This window comes from Bemisia tabaci, chromosome 2 (assembly GCF_918797505.1).
Source record: "Bemisia tabaci chromosome 2, PGI_BMITA_v3".
In the NCBI taxonomy this organism is placed as follows: Eukaryota; Metazoa; Arthropoda; class Insecta; order Hemiptera; family Aleyrodidae; genus Bemisia; species Bemisia tabaci.
Genome location: NC_092794.1, coordinates 44323843 through 44346986, shown reverse-complemented (window position 1 = coordinate 44346986; position 23144 = coordinate 44323843). Strand labels below are relative to the sequence as shown.

The window sequence follows — 23144 nt, the reverse complement described above, 5'->3', positions numbered from 1 at the left end:
TTTTAAGGTGTTCGCTGCGAACACCCTGTTTATCGATCCTTTTCCATAGGTTTAAATGGCCGATCAGTCGATATATCGCAAAGCACGCCACGCCACTGTTCTTAGATCGAATTAAACCGATCGATCCGTGAGAAATTCGAACACTTGCATGTAGTCAATACGGGTCAAATTAACTGATAAGTCGCTTGGATATGCCACAGATACTGAGCTATCCTTGAAGACAGGAATGACTCTTACGTGACTCAACGACCCGGCAAAAGCATGATTTCAAAAAATCGTAAATAATTAGGTGATTGTACTCTGAACGAATCCGCTGTATAATAGCTCGTGAGCCGTAAAATATCTGGATATTCAGTTTTACGGGAGGCTCATGATCTTATTTGCCTCGGACTAGTTCAATGCTAGTTCTTTTTTATGGAATTATTGGGCCACGAAAAGTCCACTTCGATCTTCCATAATGGTGCATCAATATAAACACCTGAAACACGATGCCTCTGGAGGATAATTTGACCGAGCTTTACAGAAACCGGCCAGTTTTTTTCAGGTAACAAAAAGTTTGCTCGGTACAGAGTTATTTGGCGGAATTTCACGAAAAATATTTGTAATCTTTGTAATGTTTTCGTTGTATAATTATTACATGTGTACGCCTTAACAATTCATACTGCAAACTAATGTTAGCGAATCCGACTACTTGAATGTCACAGCACTGATATGGATCAGTTTTCCTGATAAAATCGATGAGTAGGTATTTTGAGGACACAGAGTTTGGAAAAAAGTGTTACTCGAAAATGAAGGCGTTTTAAACCTCTGATCGATGTAAATACTTCCAATAAACTTTTTAACTGGAAGGTTCATTATTCATGGAGAAGTTTTAAAATGTTGTTGTTTTATACATTTATTTACAGGTTCTTTGGCAAAGCTGGGCCATTAACACCTAGAACAGAGATCGAGAGGAGTACAAAAAATTGAAAGAAAGGACAAAGAAAAAATAAATTAAATTTGGAGATCAAGTCGTTTGAAAAAGGGAGGAATTTGATGAGAAAATAGGCAGACAGTGCACACTTCATGCGGCTGGCATTCTTAAAGTTTTGCAGTGGCACTAATACTCAATTTTTACTTTTTGGAGAATAAGATTGCTTTCCGCAGGTTTGGTCACGTACGTGTTCTTAAATTACATCGATCAGCGGAGCAAAAAACCTACTAGGTTAAAGGTAATTATCTTAAAATAATAAAAAGAAGTGGACCCACATCTCATGAAGAGCGAACTCGGAATCACGCGTCGCAGGCTCGAGCGTGATACATGAGCGCTTGAGGTGTCACAAGCTTTTGAACAATAGCTCGTATTTTTCAGGAGTAATCGGCCGGGGCAACGGGCAGTCAACTACATTTTTACGAGTAAAGCCTCCAAAGCTTGTGCATAGTGGACTAGCAGCGAATATCGAGGGGCTAACCACGATGTCGACCTAGCGTTATTGGAAACAGGGCGAAAGAGTTCCTTGTTGTCAAATCGATTTTCGAGACCATGGACCATCATATAGTATACATTGGTATTAAGGGAGATTTCGGGAGATAAAGGATCATGAAAAAAACAATTTTATCAAATCTCGGGTAAAATTCAACAAAATATTTTCTGTAATAAATCATTGCTTGGGATAATAATGATTTGCCACTGAAAAAATAAAAGGTTACAGAGGAAGAAAATGTGATTTCAACAAATTTTAAAGGAGGTAATCTGCAAATCTGGAAGGTAATCCTAAGGGTGCAAATCTACTTCAAAATTTTCAAAATGTACCAAAATTGTTTCTTTGGTAATTAGGTTGTATTTTGTTCGGTGGTAAATTATTGTAATCCCTTATGCAAGGGTCTATTTCCGAGGTTGTAATGTTGAATTCCACGCAAGATTTGTTAAAGTTGCCCTTTTAATGAACTAAAGATCTAAGAATGAGGAGGGATAGAGAGTACACAGAGTAGTGTTGCCATGGTACAATCTTGGAGTCCCCATACACAGTGGCAACCCTGCTGATGTATTAGCTCCCTATCCATGGATGTCGAATAAGACTCAATACAAAATTGGGCTTTTTAAGAACGCTGGGGATGCGATATCCCCTCGATTATGCCTCCGACTTCCGGAGCTTTTGTTGAGCTTGAGACTTCGTTTCGGACAAAACTGGCAGCATCATCGTGTTTCTTCCAAAAATTAGAATGGGATGATCTACTAAGCTAAGGAAAAACGCCATAAGAGCATTTAAGAGTTGCCAAATTTCCTCCGATAAAATGTTAATTTTTGAGGAAAGCTATGAATATTTTTCTTTGACATTGTCAGAAACTTTAGGTAACATTGTGAACAAAATCATCTGAAAAATTGACAATGTTTACAAACTTTCTGGAAAATTCGTGATTTCTAAAATAAATTTGGCAACGCCTGAAGGTCCATACGGCATTCTTCCTCAGCACGGCTGCTGAGTGCCTGAGCCCCAAATCCCCGTGGCTTGCGAGAGGTGGGCGAATCGGCAACATGGCTAGGGTGACATCGCTCGCGAAACGACAGAAAGTGAAAGGATCTGATTCGGTATCCGAATAAATGTTCCCGGAGCGGATTTTCATAGCTCCTCATTCAGTTTCAGCTTCAGCGCCGAGCTCTTTTTCCAACCCCCCTCCCCCCCGGCCCCCTTCGAGGGTCCTTGCACAAGCGTGCAGGAGGAGACCCAGTGACCATCGTGCAGGGACCTGAGACCATTGACCACGAGTATGGAGGAGGGGGAGGGACGGGGGGGCTCCGAGAACACTTTGAACCATTTTACCCGTTTAACGCTCCACTTGTAAATGCTTACTCGTATATAAGTAGCTCCCTTCGCTGCACCCAGCGCAGTGCTCACACAGCAATGATTACTCAGGTAAGCCCTCACTTTTGTTTTTTTGAGACCTAAATGCATGTTTAATTAAGTGTGATAAAAATTAAGCATCGAATTAACAATGATATTAAATCTTATAAAACAAAAAAAAAACAAAAAAAATAAAAAAAACCATGTTCCTCTTTTTTGACTACTTAGAATTCACTCACTTTTCCACACAAAAAATCCTATTCTTGCGAGCCAAAGTTACTAAATTTCTTACTTAAGAAAAAAAAAACAAAAAAAACTGACTTTCCTTAAACATCTCTTTCTGATTTTGACGAAATTCCATGACCCTCCTGAAGAATTGACGACTATTTTGGCAAAATTCTCCGACTTTATCCTGCCTTTACTAACGGGAAATTCACGGCCGAACAACGTGACTGACCGCCTGGTGCCGCGGTCCTCTGTGATAGTGAAAAAATTCCCGGATCTCCAACACAATTCCCTGACTTCAGTCTCTCTGACACCAACTATTGATTATAGGACATTTCGTCAACGATTTTTTGTTCGCGCGCCAGTTTTTCCAGTTGGCTTACGTTTACGCGTTTTTCCTGCACGGGAGTTTTGGTCCACACACCAGTTGAGACCCAAAGTTAATTGGTCCACATGTAAATACAAACGACAATTTATTGCTCACGACGTTTTTGGATGAAAATGTAAAATATTTTGGATGAATGAGGGTTTGCTTGTTTTTTCCACGTTTTGTTTTCCTTTGGTCCAACGGAGAGTAATATGTAATTGAGATATTAGGTAATAATTGGGGAGTGTCAATTCTATGAGACAAAATTCACTAAAACTCTCGACACCTCTTTGGTGCAAGAGGACTTAATTATATTTCAAGAAATTACTACCTCGTTATGCCTAACCGGGTAAACCTTTTGATTTGCCTCAGCTGAAGGATCTTAGATTTTTCCTGTGTACGATAAATATCTTGATTGATTTTGCGAGGAAAGATCTGTACTTTCAAAGGATGCATGTCATTCTTAATACGTTCAATTTCGTATAATATTGTGCAACACCTCTGTTGTGAAATAGTTCCTTAAGGCACCGCCGCACGACGGGCGGGCAGCCAGAGCAAAACACGCACTGGCGCCTACAAACCTAAGTGGATACTTCAAGCATTCCGCAATGCGTGAAGTATCCACTTAGGTTTGTAGGCGCCAGTGAGCCTCTCACGCTGGCAGCACGCCACTCCGCTCTGTTTGGCTCTAATATTTATACTCGTGGAGTCAGCGTTTTTTAACTCATGATTTTGAAATGTTTGCACACTCTGCATGCATGAATTATTCTCTTAAAAATTGATGGAAAAAAAAAAATCTGTATCAAAGGAGAATATAATGTGTGTTCTTTAAATATTGGTGGTTCCGTGTCAAATTTAATGATTTCCAAAGCATTTAATTTTTTCTTTTACATTTTGTGCTTTTACTGTTTTACTGTGCTGCAGCGAGGTGTACGCGCAACCAAACGCTCAAAATTTGACGTTTTTTCTCTAAAAGATCGATGTACAAATGGGTTAAAACCAAAGATTGCGTGCTTCTTGGTTTTTTTCCTCCTTTATTCATTTTTACAGTTTCTTTTAACACAACTGCGGCTCATTGAGATTAATATCGATGCCATCGCTTGGAAAAGGTTTTACAAATATTTGTCACGTTTAAAAAATGTAAATGTTTTCAAAATGAAGTAATAATTTCGTTAAAAAAATGAATAAAAAGAAGTACCTATACATATATAAGGTATATTGCACATCGACAATTTTAAGGATAGAAAGAAGACCAAATATTCACCAATGACAATTTATAAAGATGAATCAAAAGAAGAAAGTAACATTTTATTTAAAAAATGAGTTACCATAACAACACCTCCTTCTCTCTCAATTTCTCATTATGATATTGTCAATATAATTTTACATACGGACTAAAATATAACGCTTCGACCAAGTCACTGTTGCTTATTTTACGCGTGGTCGTAAACTACTGGACAAAACAGGTTCGAAGACGAAAATGTGTTGACGAAAGGTCCTGAAACCCAACTATTAATAATAGCAAATACTTCACAACGGGATGTGTAGGAAACGCTGACTACTATGTGAAATCAATGAACTTAAATAACCTTGAATACCGGAAGCTGGCAAAATCCTCGCGACTATATGTGTCAAAAACCTCCTTTCAAATTCGGCTATACAACGTTCACACGTGTTGAATAATAATAAATTTGAAAGAATTTATGAAAAATGTCAAGACGTTTTCATCTGTGAGAATATGCTAAAAAAACAGCTTACTAGCAATGACCTCTTTAAGAAAATTATTGCACTCCTTATTCCTATCAAATGATATTGGATTTTATGCACTCAGCTCAATTATTGTACGAGGGTCGTCCAGAAAGTAAGTTTACCAGTTTACCAGTAAACACAGTACCAAGTTTACGAACTCTCCATGCAAAGATGGGGAGCAAGTACATTAGCAGTGATGCCGTGTTTTCAATTTTAGAGTCCCCAAATGAAGAGGCAGCCCTGTCAATGTATTTGCTCCCTATCTTTGCATGGAGAGTTTGTCTTGATGTAGAGGTGGACTCTCAGGATAGCGTGGGATATCCCCTCCATTTTGGCCTCAACTTGAGAGCTTTTTTTGAGCTTGGAAGTTGATTTCAGAGAAAACCACTGGTACCATCGTGTTTCTCGCGAACTTTTACATAAGAACCAATAGTCAAATCGCAAATACCTCACACATGCAACATCTCCATTACGGCCTCACCTTTGAGAGCTTTTTCTAGGCTTAGGAGTCTAAGAAACATTGACGGAACGGTTGGTAAAATTATACAAATAAGATCATTCGATTTAGTGAGGACACCTATGTAAGAGGAAGGGTTCTCACTTAAGGGGATAAAGATGTTCGTTGGAATTTTGGTAGAAGTAACCCATGCGGGTAGTAAATTTATTTGAAAATGTGAAAAGTTAGGGATGATTTAATAATCGCAGCGGAGCAAAATTTTGGAAAATATTACTGACACTCTTTGATTAATTAAGAGTGCGTTTTTAATGAGTGACACGTATATAACAGGTATCCTAATATTATCTAATTTTTTTTTTGTTTACTCTTGGGCCGTTTCCGATATTTAGAACACATGATTAAGATTTTAAAATAGGAGAGAAAACAGGAAAAAAGTACTTCACTCGAGGTACAGTTTTTCCATTATTTTTTACCTCACGGCAATTTTTCTGAGGGTGAAAATGTCCATTAAGAATTCTGAACACATAAGTTTTCAAATTTAATTACTTGCTTGTGATGCATTCAGACCAACCAAAGTTACAGTTTTTGGGGTATTTTGAGGGGGTGGGTGCTGGCTTATGAAATTTTGTCCTGTTAGGAACCTAGAGCCATCTATAGACTAAATTTATCGTCCGTACGCATCAAGGCTTTGGGGATAGCTATGCTCCAGGCTTTTCAAATTTTCACGGATTAAGGCCGAGTAGAATCTGTTTCGGCAGATCCACTCGTTAGTACCGTAAAAATGTGACGCCAGTACTCAGATTCAAACCCGGGATCTATATTGGCTTACAAAGAGTCAAACGCGCTGACCTCTAGGCCAACCTGGCCAGCCGAAGTTACGGTTTGTGTAATGGAAAGATCAGTTCATAAAACCGAACTCATGTGGTAAAGTGAATTGATGAAAGAAGGTAGGTTACATGAACCTACCGTTCAGTTACACGAACTGAATGTTCGGCTTGACAAATCGAATAGTTGAGGTCTAAACTTGTTTTCCGGTGTGCTTGGAACGGACCCGAAACCTATCGATTCACAGGGATACCACAGAATTTAAAATATGAAATTCCCTGACATTTCCCTGATTTTCCTGACACATGTTTGTGGAATTCCCTGACAATTGAAGATATGATAGGAAGTCAAGAAGACATAATTGGACCGCGTTAAACAGAAGGGAACCAAGCCACATCAGCAGCCCAATTTAACAGGGGAATTTGATTTTTTACGAGAGAACGTTTGTGCGGACTCCTTTGAAAATTTTAAGGAATTTGCTTTGTATTATGGCGAAAATTCATAGTTTGCACAAAACTCCGCACAATCGTTTTCTAGTAAAAAATTAAATTGCCCGATTAAATTTGGCAATAGCTGATGTGGCTTGGTTCCTTTCCGTTAAACGCGGTCAAATTGAAAGTATTTTTCAGGCAAAATTTGCTCTCCGTACAATAAAGATGATAGAACAAATTTTCTCGGACATTTCCCGGTTTTCCCGGCATTCTCCGACTGTGGCAACCCCGATTCACCCAATCCACCGAATCACCAGGTTAAAAATTGCTCAAAAGCTCTCGAGGCAGGGCCAGAACTATTTCAAAAGAGCAGAGACAACCGCACCCCGCATGCATTCCAAAAACGACAAGATGTAAATGGTGACCGCACGAACACAACATCGGAGTTGCGATCCCGCCGCTTCGACGGCGGAGTCCTGTGGGACAGACCTGGCCCGTCCTCGAGCGCGCGGCAACGGTGGGCGATTCCCGACGGAACGTATTTCTACGTCCCCGGTCGGACGGACGATCGGGGCGAAACAAAGCGTCGATTCTTCGACTAATGAAATTTTGCAAGTCCCCGTAGTCGTGACACTCCACCGGGTTGCAACTGCCCGTTGGCAAATCTCGAAGCTTGCACTCCGTGCCCGGCGGCGCCGTACAGTGGATCGAGTCAATTAGGATAACTATAATCATTATAGAAATAAGTAATTATACAGTTATTACTTTTATATACTCTTATGTACATACATTACGATAATTGTATATATTTCCTCCTAGGAAGGTTAATATAAATAAACCCTTAAAGAAAAGAAAAAAAGGAAAAGCACCAACAATTACGGAGGTCGGACATGAAAGTCTGCAAATTTTAATGTTCATTTCGTAACCAGTGTTCGAAACTCACAGGCGCCAAAATGCGCTTTAAAAATCGATCATGATGCCTAAAAAATGAAGGCTCTGCACCATAGTGGCCCCTAAAATCCCCCCTCCCCCCCAAAAAAAATCCTAGTTTTCCTGTTGGGTGATTCTTCGAAATTTCCTCTAAGTAACAGCTACTAGTTCTTTAACTAAAACATCTTGCGTCTAACTTGTAACTTAATGCGCTATGATACATAGGCAAAAAGTCAATTTGGCCCCTAAATAATCTTCAATGACCCCTAAAAATCGAGCTTGATGCGCGACATGACTCCTGAAACTCCAAAGTGAGTTCCGAGCACTGTTCATCACATTTTAAATTTCGAGGGGTGCTTTAAGAGGAAAATTTAACAAGGAAACGAATGGAGCCACTTTTAGAACCTTAACGTTTTGTATGAACGGAGTTATAAGCGTTTAAAGTTTCCAAATTTTGTCCGCCTTTCCTATTGACTCGATCCGCTGTGCGCCGTATCGCCTCCGAAAGAGCTCGGGAAACCCTCATTTGAATTCGAACCCGGAGAGACAACACTGCCGCAGATGTTTCCATTTGGACGTATTTCTGCCAAACAAAACTATGTGCATTAAGAAATAAGCCCTGAGACCCATTAGATAATATGCACAACAGGGCTCACGTCATAAAGCACATAGTTCCGTTTGGCAGAAATACGTCCATTTGTTGTTTAGTGAGGATACGAACCGGGAACCCGATCGAATCAGTGGCGTAGCAAGCTTTGCGATACATCGATTGATCTGTCACTTAAACCTATTGAAAAGGATCGATAACCAGGTTGCTTCGCAACGAACACTTTAGTAATCGATTCTTTACCTCAACTCCAAATGGAGAAATATCAATAATCGATTTTTAACGCCTCAGCACTGCGAGTCGATTGCTTAATCGTTATCGAATAAACTCGTTCGATAACTCCCTATCTTCACAATGCTATATATCGATCACGGTCATTCGATAACGATTCAACAATCGACCCGCTGGATCGCATGAGCGTTGTTCGGCAACGGTGGAACCGTGGTCACGTTCCCCATCTTCTGGGCTCGAAGATATTGACTCCGAGATACGGGATTTAGCCCGGCTACCGCGTGTGGGTCAGAGCAGTGGGTCTCCTAGATTTCGATCTACATTAATTTATTAATTTAAATTTAGGATCGCTTACCAATAACGTTTCGACAGAAGGCGGTAACATTGTTGGATAACAGTTCCTGAATAATCACCAGCGGCGTGGCGTGCTTTGCGATGCATCAATAGATCTGCCATTTTAAACTTATGGAAACGGATCGATAAACAGGGTTTTCGCGACTAACACCTTAATGATCGATTTTATACCATGGCTTCAAATGGGGAAATATCGATAGTCGATTATTCACGGTTCGCCACTGATAGCCACTGATTCGAGGGTAAGGTGACAAATTTTCTTGGATTTCGGAATGGATCAGCTGCGCTGGATTTTCGCACAGGCTAAACATTTAGGTTCAAAAATTGTTTCTGACAGGATTACCACAGAATTTAGAAAATGGAATTCCCTGAAATTTCCCTAATTTCCCTGACATATGCAAATATAGGCGATTAACAAATTTTCCCTGACATTTTTGTCATTTTCCCTCACTTTGTAAAATTCCCTGAAATTTCCTGCTTTCTCGGTATTCCCTCGACTGTGGCAATCCTGTTCTGCTATTTATATCCTTTGGTCGACGAGAGCTGTTCTTCCACACAAAAAATTAAATTGCTAATTTAACAATCCAATTGCTAAAAAAAGTGACTGCAACGTCTCAACGCAGATTTTACTACAAAAAAATGCTACTTTAACCACTATTGTCAGCTAATTCAACCACGGGGGTGGTTAAAGTAGCATATTTTTGTAGTAAAATCTACATTGAAACATTGCAATCACTTTTTTTAGAAATTATATTGTTAGATCAGCAATTTAATTTTTTCCGTGATATATTAATCTGTTGGTTTGAACATTCCAAAATGCTATTCAAGCGGTAAAGGTGGAGCTCCCCGGTTTCTGGGATGGCTTCTCTGATCATTCCCCAATTTTTCCTGGAATTTTTCATTCCCAGACGAATGAGGGTATTCTCCAGTTTTCCAAGTCTTAAGCACGATGCTAATTATTGTGTTTTCTGATGTGTTGCAGCTCATATCTGTGGCCACGCTGATGGCGGTGGCTCGGGCCGGGTACCTCGGGGACCCGGGGCCGGGCCCCCTGGCGCACGCGTACGCCCCGTTTCTGGCCGGGCACGCGTACCCTGGATTTCGATACGCGGCCGCCGCACCCGCCCCCGCTCCTCCACCGCCGAAACCATCATTTCCAATATATAAGCCAGCTCCTGCACCAATTGCCTACAGTGCTCCCCTGGTACACGCCCCCAAAGCATACGCACCCGCATACCCTGACGCCTATCCGAAATACAATTTCGACTACAGCGTCCACGACGGGTTAGTATCCCTTCATCTCATTCCCACAACTATAGGACGGTGGTACAAAAATATAACCGGCTAAGAGTTAAAAATTCGAAAATTGAGTTGAACATGCCATTATTGCCATCCGTTCTATGCAATAAGGACGCACGACGTTGCATAATGGGCTATTCGTCAACATACTTCAAACAGAGCCTTCAATATGTTTGAGATCATGGATTTCATAGAAGATAGCCATTTTTCATGCGTTCATGTTTAGGTCTATCACTGTCGTCAAAAGTCACACAAATTCCCCCAAAAAATTTGAGAGATCGAACTCCTATTCTGTCGTGGTAAAGAAAAACGTCGTGCGAGCGTTGAAAAGTTGTCACATTTTCTCCGGTAACGTGTTCATTTAAGGAGAGTTATGCATACTTTCTCTTGAAATTTTTAGCTAATTTAGAGATGATTGCGAATCAAAGTCTCTAAAAGATAGGAGGAAAAATACTTGCAGCTTTCTCGGAAAATTGGTTCCTTAACGAATTAAATTTAGCAACGTCTGAAAACTCGTGGTAAGTTTTTCCTTGGCACGGCAGTATAGTCTGTCGATTTAACGCTGCGAGCTGATTGTTGAAATTGATAGACTAAGCGGTAGAAGAGAAAAGGGATGAAGAGGGATCATATTGGTTGCAATATGCAGCGGATGTTGCAATGGATAAAGGAGGTAGGTAATAGACAGAGACAAAAGACCCTCCACTAGTATCTTGGCCATGGTGGAAGCTTTTACTTTCGGGACTTCAGCAATCTACTGTTGACTTACCTACATGGTTGATGTTCAACAGCGTGTTGGCAGTTTCGTTTTGCAAACAAGCCGAAGATGGCCGACGTTTGGGAAAGTTGTTAGGCTCATGATGACGTCACCCGAAGCTCATCATCGACCATGTAGGTAGGTCAACAGCCGAAATTAGGGTGATGACCGTTGCTCCCTTATAATTGTCCATAAGGAAGTGTTGAATCCCCGAAAGTAAAAGCTTCCACCTGTCGCCAAGAGGCCAGTGGAGGGTCTCTTGTCTCTGGTAATAGACTAACTAACGGCAACCCACGAGAGACCCTTTAGTTGGCCCATCATTTTCTCCTATGGTCTAAAAGAACCACCCATTTCAATCAATAGGATCGCTCCATACTCATGATGTCTTGTTTGTCTATCGCTCTGTCTATCAATTTCAACAATCAGCCTGCAGGTGTCCCTGACATCGTATTCGAAGCCCATGACCATGAGGTATTTTTTCTACTCTTTTGTTAAAAATTGTGATTTTTATGTATTGTATTTTCTTTGACAGGTATACTGGGGATACGAAAAGCCAGCACGAGACTCGGGACGGGGATGTGGTGCAAGGGTCGTACAGCCTAGTGGAGCCGGACGGGACCCTGCGGACGGTGAACTACGCGGCCGACCCGGTGAACGGGTTCAACGCCGTGGTGGAGCGCTCCCCGCCGCACGGGCACGCGCACGCCCCCAAGCTCTACGCCCCCGCCCCGCCCCGGGCCCGGGCCCCCACCTCCCCTACCACGGATGACCCCCGTCCCCGCGACCCACCTCAGCGACCACGTTGATCCTCAGCACGATGCCAAGTGTGATACATGACTAGCATGGCTTTGTACATAACTGCTAGGTTAAGGAGTTTCTCACTGCAATAAACGGAAAGCGTTCACTTAAAATCCAAACAATCGAATTTTTATTTTACCGTAGAGGAGAAAAAGAGGTGTTTGCATCTTGAGGACTGTTTACCCTGTAACGTAGGTCGGTACAATCTAGTCAGCATAATCCGGAATTCGCACTGAAAAAAAATTCTCGGCGTTTTTACCAAGGTCCGTTGGTACCTTTACCATGTCACTTTTTTTACCAATTATTGGTAATTTTACCAAGACAGACTGGTAAGCTTACATAAAAACCGGCATTTTTAAGGTGAGAAAACCACTTTTATTGGTAATCAATTCCCGGTAACTTTGCCATTTTATCTCGGTAATTCTACCACAGTCGATAAAAAATATTGGCGTTTTTACCAAGGTCCAGTAAAATTACCGAGAAAGTTCAATTATTTTACAGAGATTTTTCGGTAAAATTACTAATTCCATAAATGGTTATTTTACCAACAAAAAACTGGAATCAAATAGAACCCTGAATTCTTGGTTATTTTGCCCTTTTCTTAGTAAATACACCGAGATTTTTTTTTTTCAGTGCGAAGTATGAAAAACTGACCATAACGTCCGATTTATTTTTGCTTAAATCAACTCATGATATAATTTCAAACACTATGTGTAGAATGACTTTTTCCCATAAACTACACCATTTCCAGGGAAATCGATGATAAAAGTCGCCGTCCCGATCTACGTCATCAAAAAAGTCCAAGATGCCCGAAATGCAAACACCTCCTTTTTTCTCTCTATTTTATTTCCCTTTTACCCGATTACGCGTTTCTACTTAACTGTGCTAAAGTTTTGCCGGTGAAACTAGAAAATCATAGACGTGTGGCGCAGATTATCTGATGAAATGTGGCGCACGGTGGAACAAGCCGACAGAAGAAGTCGGGCCATCCAAGGGAAAAATCCAAGCAAAAGACTCGTTCAAGTCAGTTAAAGGGAACTTTACAAATTATGCTCAGATACCTTATTATTGTGCAATTTTGAGGATGTGTAACGTCGTGATATATTTAAACAATCAACTCAAAATTGACAATGTCACAACATAAACCCGCAGTAGTTTACTTCACTGGTGCAAAGTCCACGCTAGAATTACACTGGAAAAAAAACACATTGTATCTTGAGTCCAGACTCTTGAAAACATTGACAAGAGAAAGGACTCTTGATTCAATCAGACTTAGGCTTAAATCAAAAGGAAATGCGCTCAAATTAAGGGGCTTGGTTCTTGATTTAAACTTAAATCTGATTGAATTAAGAGTATTTTATCTTCCCTGGTAAAACTGATCGCCAAAAAAATAGGCGACATCGCCAAAAAAATAGGCGACATCGCCAAAAAAATAGGCGACATCGCCAAAAAAATTGGCGACATCGCCTAGAAGGTTGGCGACATCGCCTAGAAGGTAGGCGACATCGCCTAGAAGGTAGGCGACATCGCCAAGAAGGTAGGCGACATCGCCTAGAAGGTTGGCGACATCGCCTAGAAGGTAGGTGACGTCGCCTAGACGGTAGGTGACGTCGCCTAGAAGGTAGGTGGCATCACCTAGAAGGAATAAGGACCTAAAATAATAAGGACATCTAAGTGGGTCAAAGAGCTTTGGTTCTCCGCCAATACTTAGAGGACGTATCTAGAAGACTCTATTGCATAGAGTGTAAAAAGTGCTAAAGAAATGGTCCACCAATACTAGAGCTAGAAAAGTTTTTATTCTTCTTTTTTTTATACCTAATGCAATGGTGCTCTTAAATTTGTGGACGGAAAAACTGCTTTGCGCCTGACCAACCTTCCTGCACTCTTATAAAAGCCCTCAGAAAATCCCTCTTAAAATGAAATCATTTTATAAATATGATATTTATATGGTCAAGAATGAAATCAAAATTATGGGGCACAGCAAATTTGCATGTACATTCCAGCAGCTGATTTACACGGCAAGTTTTTATCATTGAGCGAATTCAGGTTTGGTTCCACCACCTTTTGTCACTTTACGGCCTCTGGTTTAAATTTTTTAAAGCTACATAGTATTTTACCAGAGTCAACAATTTGTTTTTTAAGTAACGAAATGTAATTTTAAGTCACATTAGGATAGGAACTAGGCTGTACTAAAATGGAAGGGGGCAAGTCGTAACCCACCGGGCATTTTTGGATTTTTTTGTAGCTTTTATATCCCGCTAAAAATTTTTCATGGAATTCCATGGTATTCCGTGCTGTTTCTCATGGAATCCCATGGTGAAGACACGGAACTCCATGGAGACTCCATGAAGACTCCATGGAGGAGGCACGGAACTCCATGGTGACTCCTTGGGTTTCCGTGGAGACTGCATGGGATTCCATGGTGGCAGCAGGAGATTCCGTGGTGGCTACATGGAATTTCAAGGGAGTGTAACGGAATAGCAGAGGACATCGACGGTGAAACTACCAAACCACGTATCTCGTTTGCGGTGTTTAAAAATCTACGCTCACATTTTATTTTTTTGAAGTAGACCAAATCAATATCATTCCTTGAAATTTTCACGGAATTTTCTCCGCACAAAGAGGAAATATCACAGAAATTTTCAAGACTGGATGTTGAGTAGTTTTTCATTTAAAAAATAAAGTATGACAGGAAGTCTGCGACGTCGCAAACCGAGATACGTGGTTTGGTAGTTTCACCGTCGACATGCATTGGAACACCGTGAAACACTGGAGACCACCACAAGAATAAACATGGTAATCTGTAAGCCTTTGATCATTGACAATCAGCAACTATTTGCTGTTTCGTTATGCATCATAGAATTAAGTTGAATTACTCACCGAAGTTCACAAGTGAGGGCCACTAAAATGTTTCATGTCATCAGTTATCACAGAATAAGTCTTCATTAGTGCACTGAAATTTCTACAACCATGGCATTTCCAAGACAATGCCCACTATTTAACGATAATTTAATAATTGTACCAGTAGGTAGCAATTACTTTTTGTACGGAGAATGTTTTCATTTAAAATATGATTAACTCAGAGATTTGCTATGGTTGACAGAGATGTATTAATAATTTGCTGCTTATACTCTGTTTACGACAACTGAAATAACCCCAATAGTTTGTCAAAAAACAGAAAACACGCAGCTTCTTCGAACCTGTAGGTACAGCTTTAAAGTCTGTCAATTAGAGACCAAACGTCTATGTTTTGCAAGATTAGTTTAGACACTGACTATTCAATAGGATCGCCTTTACTGAAGCTCAACCGTCATACTTGCACATGTCCTGTGTGAAACCAACATTGAATTGTAGAAAGAACCGAATAGCGGTAATAGCAAAACCAATGAGAATTGAGTTGTATCTATCAGAATTTTTTTGTTCTATTTCTACGCATGGCCAAAATAAAAATTTGAAGATCGATTACCAAGAGTCCATCGCGATACACTGCTGGCTCGCTTTCAGTTTAATCAAAATTCACCAACTTCGAGGTAACATTACTTTCGTAACGAAGAAGACTCGAATTCGAGCTGATACTAATTAATAAATCACATAAAAAAATTTTTGCATTACTGGCAGTGATAACCAACAACTCATCTTGTGTTGTGTTTACAAAGTGATTCAGCTCCGACTCCAAAACAAAACCTGCGTTGCAATCCTGCCGGCCTGCCCTGTTTCATGTTGAAATTGTATAAAAATACAAATAAAAGCAAGTATAGATCGCAAAAGTTAAAGCGTGTGAAGTATGAAACATTATCGGCGTTACGCATTTCAGTAATAAATAAGCGAATGAGTTTTTATAGATCATGCAGATTTAAATAAAAAATCCTCAATTCAATTCGGCAAGTCAGGAGATGTGCCGCCCCGCCCTGCCCCGCCCTGCCTTGTCGGTATTTTGAGGTTAGGTTTTCAACGAGGCGTGAATCGTCAGGCTCAATGAAGCTCTCGCAAATCATACAGTAATTCTCAGAAATTTATATATTTCTTGACTTCCTGCTTTCGCTATATTACGCCAAATCCAAGTTGAATGCAAGGGCCTTGAACTGAATCTAGGTAAGTCATGAATAACAATGATTAGCAATTCCTATTACTGAATGTAGGCATAGGCACCAATAGTGATCCATCAGCCATTGCTCCGTAACCTCACCATAGAATCATAGCATTACATTTATTTCTGTATCTTCATAAACTATTCTAACATTCTTTGTTGAATAGTAGATTCGTATATGCTCATCATTTTCTTTATCTTCCCCTTGGTCATTCCTCCGAGTCTGCACCCCGAACATGAACCGTGATCGAATATTGGTTACAGTCTCCCTGATTGTGTTTTCAGCACACGGTTAACATTCTAACTGCATTCCATTCCTAGCTGCTCATCAGCTCATGTCATCGTCCTCCTCAGGGATAATATCAGATATCTGTCAGATCATATGAGATCGCTATTTCCTATCGATTGCTGAAATACTGACTGTGAATAAAATTCACAGGTGAGAACTACTTAGGACTGAAAAAGAAACCATAATTACAGGCCCTTCTAGATTTTTTTGCTGTGTGATGGAAACTAAAGCCCACCTCAGACAGTCCAGCTTTCCTCCACTTAAACCGAGTGAAAAGTTGGATCGTTTGATACAGACATGAGAACATAGAGCTCGCTCATCGTATGTTGAGACAAATGTTTCTCTCCGATTAGCTCTGAATTCGCACCACTCAACAGGTAAATTCATGTAGTCAGGTGGCACCACTGGTGAATGGTGACTGAAACAATACTTTTGACGTTTGTCTCAACGTATGATGCGTGAGCTCTAACATTTGTTTGAGAAGTTGAACGGAATTTTTGGTGTGACCTGACTTTCAAATTTTTGTTCAACCTCTCAAATGATCGTTGTGTTCTCGTGTTGTATTACACGATCCAACTTTTCATTTGACATTAGTGGAGGAAAAGTGACGTCTGAATTGAGCCTAAGCTATTACTTGGTATTTTTATTCATAAATGTAAGTAAAGTGAGAGATATATCTGAAGTTACAGATGAGGCCTTAAACTCCTAACTCTAGAGGGCTAAAACATCACATCCTTATCAACGATGTTTCAGTGAATTATCAGATGTCCAATCATTTACTTCCTATTTTTATGGCTACCAATGCAATAATTGCTTTTACACAAAATTTTACCAATGCTTTTTCACAAGTATTTTATCCTATTACTAAAAATTATTTGGCTATCCTCAGAACTTATTTTAACTTCTCAAGAAATGTTGGTTGGCTTCACCTTGAGATTGTTTTAATTTAGTGCTGATCATTGGTTGCACTCATGGTTTTGATGCACTGTACATTATTCATTTTTCAGAGCTTTCATAAAAACACTCCAAGACATTTACCTGCCTTGTTCAGCTGCAGCAATCGCCATTTGTTTCCTATCATCTGGCAGTTCCTTTGATCTTATCGAACAGCCATTCGCAGGGAATTAGTGGCAACCTTTAAACCATCTAGATGCAAATAAGCTTCCCAGACAGAAACCAAAATCTACAGTTCATATTTCACTCTCTTGGCCTCTAATTTGGATAGTGAAGTGATTATTTTTGGTGCTATTTTCCGTGCTTATTGTGAAATAATTTAAATATGTTTTCACATTGTCAACTGAATGAAATCTTATTTTAAACGTTGAGCGTGCAGTATGTGATGCGAAGGTACAGTGCGGTAGTTTCTCAATTGTTAAAAGAATTATTACATCTCTGTCAAGTATAGTTGGTACCAAGCGTCTTCAAGTTGGTGAGTGTATCATTTTCATTTATTTTGATTACAAGGAAAACTTGTAAATTATTTAATTAAATACTAAAAAAACCAGCAACATTGAGTAGAGCAGTTCTATGATGACTTAAAGAAACAACACCATGGTAAATTGATGGTGGAAACCTGCATGAGACACAATGAGTGCTGTGGCAGGTTTCCACGGTGAGAATTTTCCGTGGAGAAATTTTCCATGGTGACAATTTCCGTGGTGCTTTCCGTGGAGAAATTTTCCATGGAAAAATTTTCCGTGCCCAATTTTACGTGGAGAAATTTTCCATGGAAAACACCACGGAATTCCATGAAAAATTTTTAGCAGGGGCGAATTTTTGCCAGTTTTGATTTATCCAGTATTGTTTTAAATTTCCACATTTTTTTTATTTTTTTCTCTTTATATTTTGTTTGACAAATTGTATGCATATTACGTATTAATGATCGAGGTTGCAATAAAATTAAAATTTTTTCCTCTTTAATTTGATTGATGATATTCTGTATTTTCATAATTTATCATGAGCCATCCAGAAATTAAGAGATGCACATAAGGGCGGGGAAGAAGGGGTTGGGGTTTAGAGCTGCAAGAAGTCATGCATAAACCCGATGACTTCACCCAGAATTCCAGGTGATGTCACCTAGTTTTTTAAGTGAGATCACCTTAAATTCTAGGTTACGTCACCTTAAATTCTAGGTGACGTCACCTTAAATTCTCGGTGACGTCACCTTAAATTCTAGGTGACGTCACCCTAAATTCTCGGTGACGTCACCTTAAATTCTAGGTGACGTCACCTTAAATTCTAGGTGACGTCACCTTAAATTCTAGGTGACGTAACTTTAAATTCTAGGTGACGTCGCCTGTAATTATAGGCGACGTCGCCTACCCATTTTTGGCGACGTCGCCTACCCGTTTTTGGCGACATCGCCTACCCGTTTTTGGCGACATCGCCTACCCATTTTTGGCGACATCGCCTACCCATTTTTGGCGACATCGCCTGTTCCAAAAATCGCCTCACCTAAGTTGGTGAGGCGATGTCGCCTATTTTTTTTGGCGATCAGTTTTACCAGGGTTGTCGATGTTTTTAAGAGTCTGGACTCTAAGAGATACAATGTGTTTTTTTTCCAGTGTAGGCTAAGGTGTGAGAAAATCAAACAAAGCACACTCAGTTTGTTTTGCATGCGAGGAACACCGAACGAACTTCACTGTAACGCCTGGATGCAGGTGATGCAACTATTTGGACTCCATGGATGTCTGTGTTGCATACACAAGACAGTGAAGGCGTTTTGAATCTCTGAACAATCTCTGCTTCACTCGCGGTGCTGCCTGCATGGTATCGGCGGACAGCACTGCAACGTCCCACGTGCCTCGTGATACCGCACAGTGGATCGAGTCAACAGGAAAGGTCGGACGAAATTTGGAAACTTTAAACGATTATAATTCCGTTTGTACAAAACTTTGAGGTTTCAAAAGTGGTTCCGTTGGTCTCCTAGTGAAATTTTCCTCCTGAGGAACCCCTCGAAATTTAAAATATAACGAAATAAACGGCAAAATTTGCAGTTTCAGTCAACAATTTCATGTCCGACTTCTTTAATTAAATCGATCCACTGTGTACCGATCCAAATATTTGGGGGATCGCTACACCGCTGATTCTCCGGAATTAAGGTTAGTCCGCTCCTTTATCTCGTCCGGATTCGTGAATTTTTTGCAATCGAATTGAGCGGCGTGGCGGCGGCGGGTGCACAGTGGAGTATTATACTCGAAAAGCTGGCGGAAAGTCCAAAACAAAAACATGTGGTAAAAGCTTGGTAAAACAGTAAAAAAAATAATTATTCTCTGATATCTACTGCATGCCATTGTGACAACGACAACAGAATCCGCTTATCACTACTGGATGGTCGAGGAAAAAAGGGTAAACCCAGCGGTTTCGCGCGCATCTTAGCTCTAGTTCAGTATTGCTTACGTTCAGCTTTTCAATCAAAGTGTGTATGCAGTGACAGGTACAAGCTACATCTGCAGGCTTATTGGCAGCCATTATTTATGGTAAGCAGTCTCTTTTTACATATATATTACTGTAATTAGAAATTTGATTGTCTGGCATGTATATGCTGTTGTCAAATCGTTCAGTAAAATGGGCATTTTCCATGAAGAAGCTTAAATAAGATAGTTTCTGAATATGTGCCGGGCTGTGTCGGGCTGAAAATGAAGGATTTTCGTAAACTAGAACCCAACCGCAAGATTCTCCCGGAAAAATTTTTTACCCATAATTCACCCTTTGAATTTCTGCGAATTTTTGAAATTGAGCTTTGTTTTCAAGCAAAAATCACGTACTTCCGAATTTTGGATCCTATATATTTTTCAGGTCAATAATGTGAGCCTCAGCATTAAATGGAAGTTTCATGACACTCCTGGAGTTCTTTGTATGTGATTCACACAGATTTGATATGCGACGTTGCCACATTTACGTCAATTTTTATAGAGTGTGCCACTATATTACGCTGGAAAATTCCTAAACGAAGTAGTTTCTGAATATGTGCCGGGCTGTGTCGGGCTAAAAATGAAGGATTTTCGTAAACTAAAACCCAACCGCAAGAGTCTCCAGCAAAATTTTTTTACCCAAATTCACCCTTTGAAATTCTGCGAATTTTTGAAATTGAGCTTTGTTTTCAAGCAAAAATCACGTACTTCCGAATTTTGGATCCTATATATTTTTCAGGTCAATAATGTGAGCCTCAGCATTAAATGGAAGTCTTATGACACTTCTGGAGTGGGGGAGGGTTTCTGAAGGGTTCATAGTGTCAGTAAGGATCCATATTTAGTCCGAAAAGAGCCAAAATTACGGACAAATTTTTCAATGTAGTACAGTGGCACACTCTAAAAATTTACGTAGAATTGGCAACGTCGCAAATCAAATCTGTATGAAACACATACAAAGAACTCCAGAAGTGTCATAAGACTTTCATTTAATGCTGAGGCTCACATTATTGACCTGAAAAATATATAGGATCCAAAATTCGGAAGTACGTGATTTTTGCTTGAAAACAAAGCTCATTTTCAAAAATTCGCAGAAATTCAAAGGGTGAATTTGGGTAAAAAATTTTTGCGGGAAAATCTTGCGGTTGGGTTTTAGTTTACGAAAATCCTTCATTTTTAGCCCGACACAGCCCGGCACATATTCAGAAACTACTTCGTTTAGGAATTTTCCAGCGTAATATAGTGGCACCCCCTATAAATTTGACGTAAATTTGGCAACGTCGCATAGCAAATCTGTGTGAATCACATACAAAGAACTCCAGGAGTGTCATAAGACTTCCATTTAATGCTGAGGCTCACATTATTGACCTGAAAAATATATAGGATCCAAAATTCGGAAGTACGTGATTTTTGCTTGAAAACATAGCTCAATTTCAAAAATTCGCAGAAATTCAAAGGGTGAATTTGGGTAAAAAATTTTTGCTGGAGACTCTTGCGGTTGGGTTTTCGTTTCCGAAAATCCTTCATTTTTAGCCCGACACAGCCCTGCACATATTCAGAAACTATCTTATTTAAGCATCTTCATGGAAAATGCCCATTTTACTGAACGATTTGACAACAGCATATACATGCCAGACAAAAACGTACCTAGCGCGTGTCCGTCTTCTTATCTGTACCTGCCGACTCTAGGGCTATCCCCCTCCTCCCGCTCTCGATGCGTCCGTTTGACGCTCATTTTCCTGTTCATATGCTCCTCACAATGGGTGGTCGAGGAAAACGGCGTGCGGAATCCGAGATAAGACTGCCGGTCGGTGCGGGAGTTCCCCTGATTTGTTCACTCGAGTACTGAAATGAGGAATCTTTCTGGCTTTTTATCGCCAAATAATTGAATCTTCACTTAGCTTTTTTGCGAAAACGGTGCATCGTAGAAAGTTGGCGCAATTATAACTTTTGATCAGCATCTTGAGGAGAATCGATGTACATAAGTCAGAAGGCAATCGGTCGTGGTGCAGCTTCCCATAAGAGGTGTGCGGGGTCCTTTCTAATTACAGTAATATATATGTAAAAAGGGACTACTTACCATAAATAATTAAATAATGGCTGCCAAGAAGCCTGCAGATGTAGCTGGTACCTGTCACTGCATACGCACTTTGATTGAAAAGCTGAACGTAAACAATACTGAACTAGAGCTAAGATGCGCGCGAAACCGCTGGGTTTACCCTGTTTTCCTCGACCCTCCAGTAGTGATAAGCGGATTCTGTTGTCACAATGTCATGCAGTAGATATCAGAGAATCATTATTTACCCGTTTTACCAGGCTTTTACCACATTTTTTTTTGGACTTTCCGCCAGCTTTTCGGGTATAATACTCCACTGTGAGGCGTATCTCCCTCAACTTTGACTATTCCAATTCTTTACGAACGCCCGATAACGGGGAGGGCGAGCCTTCATAAAGGCCTAGAGGACGCCGGCTCGGCACACGTTCGTCTTTTAGCCCGGTAGCCCCTTCGTCCCGCAGCGCGATCCAACCGTCTACGATGAAATCCGCAATTCTGTGTTTGTTCTTGGTCGCGGCTTTGGCCAGCATGACAGCCGCCGAGCCCGGCTACGTCTCCGTCTACAACTCCGGCAGCTACGTCATCTGGATCGTGGCCTCGTACAAGGAGGCCAACGGACAGACCAAATCGATCTCGACGGACAGCTACCCGATCGGACAGACCAAGACCATCACGTTCCCAGATGGCGCCACCAACATCGTCGTGACGAGCAAGGTTGGGGTCTCCTTCGGTGTCGACTCGGACATCTTCACCAAAACCTACAGCACACCCCCCAAGGACTGCTTCAAGGTCTGGGGAATCACCCTCTCCACCAACTGGGCCAAAATCGAATGTTGATCTTCTGCTCTCCACACTCTTCCCGCTCATCCTCGTCAGTTTCACAACAGGTCAACCTCAACTCAAGCCTCTATTCTCTTCAAGTCTAACTTACCCTTTGAATCTAATAGTGCATTTGTTCTGTTTAAAAAGTTACCGGTTTGTATCATAAATCAAATATACCTACTGCCTCCCCGTAACTGTGCATCTTTTAATTTACTCACTTTTGAATTTATGGTAATTTTAAGACGTTATCATAGTACATCATCTTTTTTGTGTGTGTTACGTGTCTTATATGGATTGCATTTTGCAAAAAGGAACCACTAGCATTGCAATGTTGCTAAGATTGTGCAACTTCTTTTGTCTTGGAGGAAAAACCCGATTATCCATTAATAGTTTCTATTTTACTCGCTAAAAACTGTGAATTTAAGACAAAAATTACCATCTAAATTTTATAGTTTTTCACGATTTCCGCAATTTTAGATTAAGCTTTTTTAGCCAGATTAAGCCAGATTCCAGATTAAGCTTGCGCAGAATTCTTCATAACGAATACAAGTTGATGGTTCTACTATTAAGTATATAGAGATCAAATTACCCATGTGACCGTTTAAAGGAGAAAATACCACTGTCAGCGAAG

The 23144-nt window shown here is 40.4% G+C and overlaps 3 protein-coding genes across 7 annotated transcripts in view; 2 read left to right on the top strand and 1 right to left on the bottom strand.

Moving 5' to 3' along the window:
- Positions 1-23144, bottom strand: part of LOC109039997 (neurobeachin-like protein 1) — a 504582-nt gene that overhangs the window by 356879 nt on the left and 124559 nt on the right. The gene's annotated exons all lie outside the window — the stretch shown is intronic.
- Positions 1790-11872, top strand: LOC109039397 (uncharacterized). The gene is made up of 3 exons (XM_019054865.2): positions 1790-2894; positions 9981-10282; positions 11584-11872. The coding sequence occupies exons 1-3, from the start codon at positions 2883-2885 to the stop codon at positions 11855-11857; spliced, it is 588 nt and encodes a 195-aa protein (XP_018910410.2). The 5' UTR covers positions 1790-2882; the 3' UTR covers positions 11858-11872.
- LOC140223949 (uncharacterized) lies at positions 19326-22707 on the top strand. The gene is made up of 2 exons (XM_072296473.1): positions 19326-19458; positions 21987-22707. The coding sequence occupies exon 2, from the start codon at positions 22172-22174 to the stop codon at positions 22526-22528; it is 357 nt and encodes a 118-aa protein (XP_072152574.1). The 5' UTR covers positions 19326-19458; positions 21987-22171; the 3' UTR covers positions 22529-22707.

Excerpts from the sequence above, each read along its gene's own strand:
- LOC140223949 (XM_072296473.1), top strand. The coding sequence starts at position 22,172 with ATGAAATCCGCAATTCTGTGTTTGTTCTTGGTCGCGGCTTTGGCCAGC.
- LOC109039397 (XM_019054865.2), top strand. Across the intron at positions 10,283-11,583 it reads GACTACAGCGTCCACGACGG|GTATACTGGGGATACGAAAA; the intron begins GTTAGTATCCCT and ends TTTCTTTGACAG.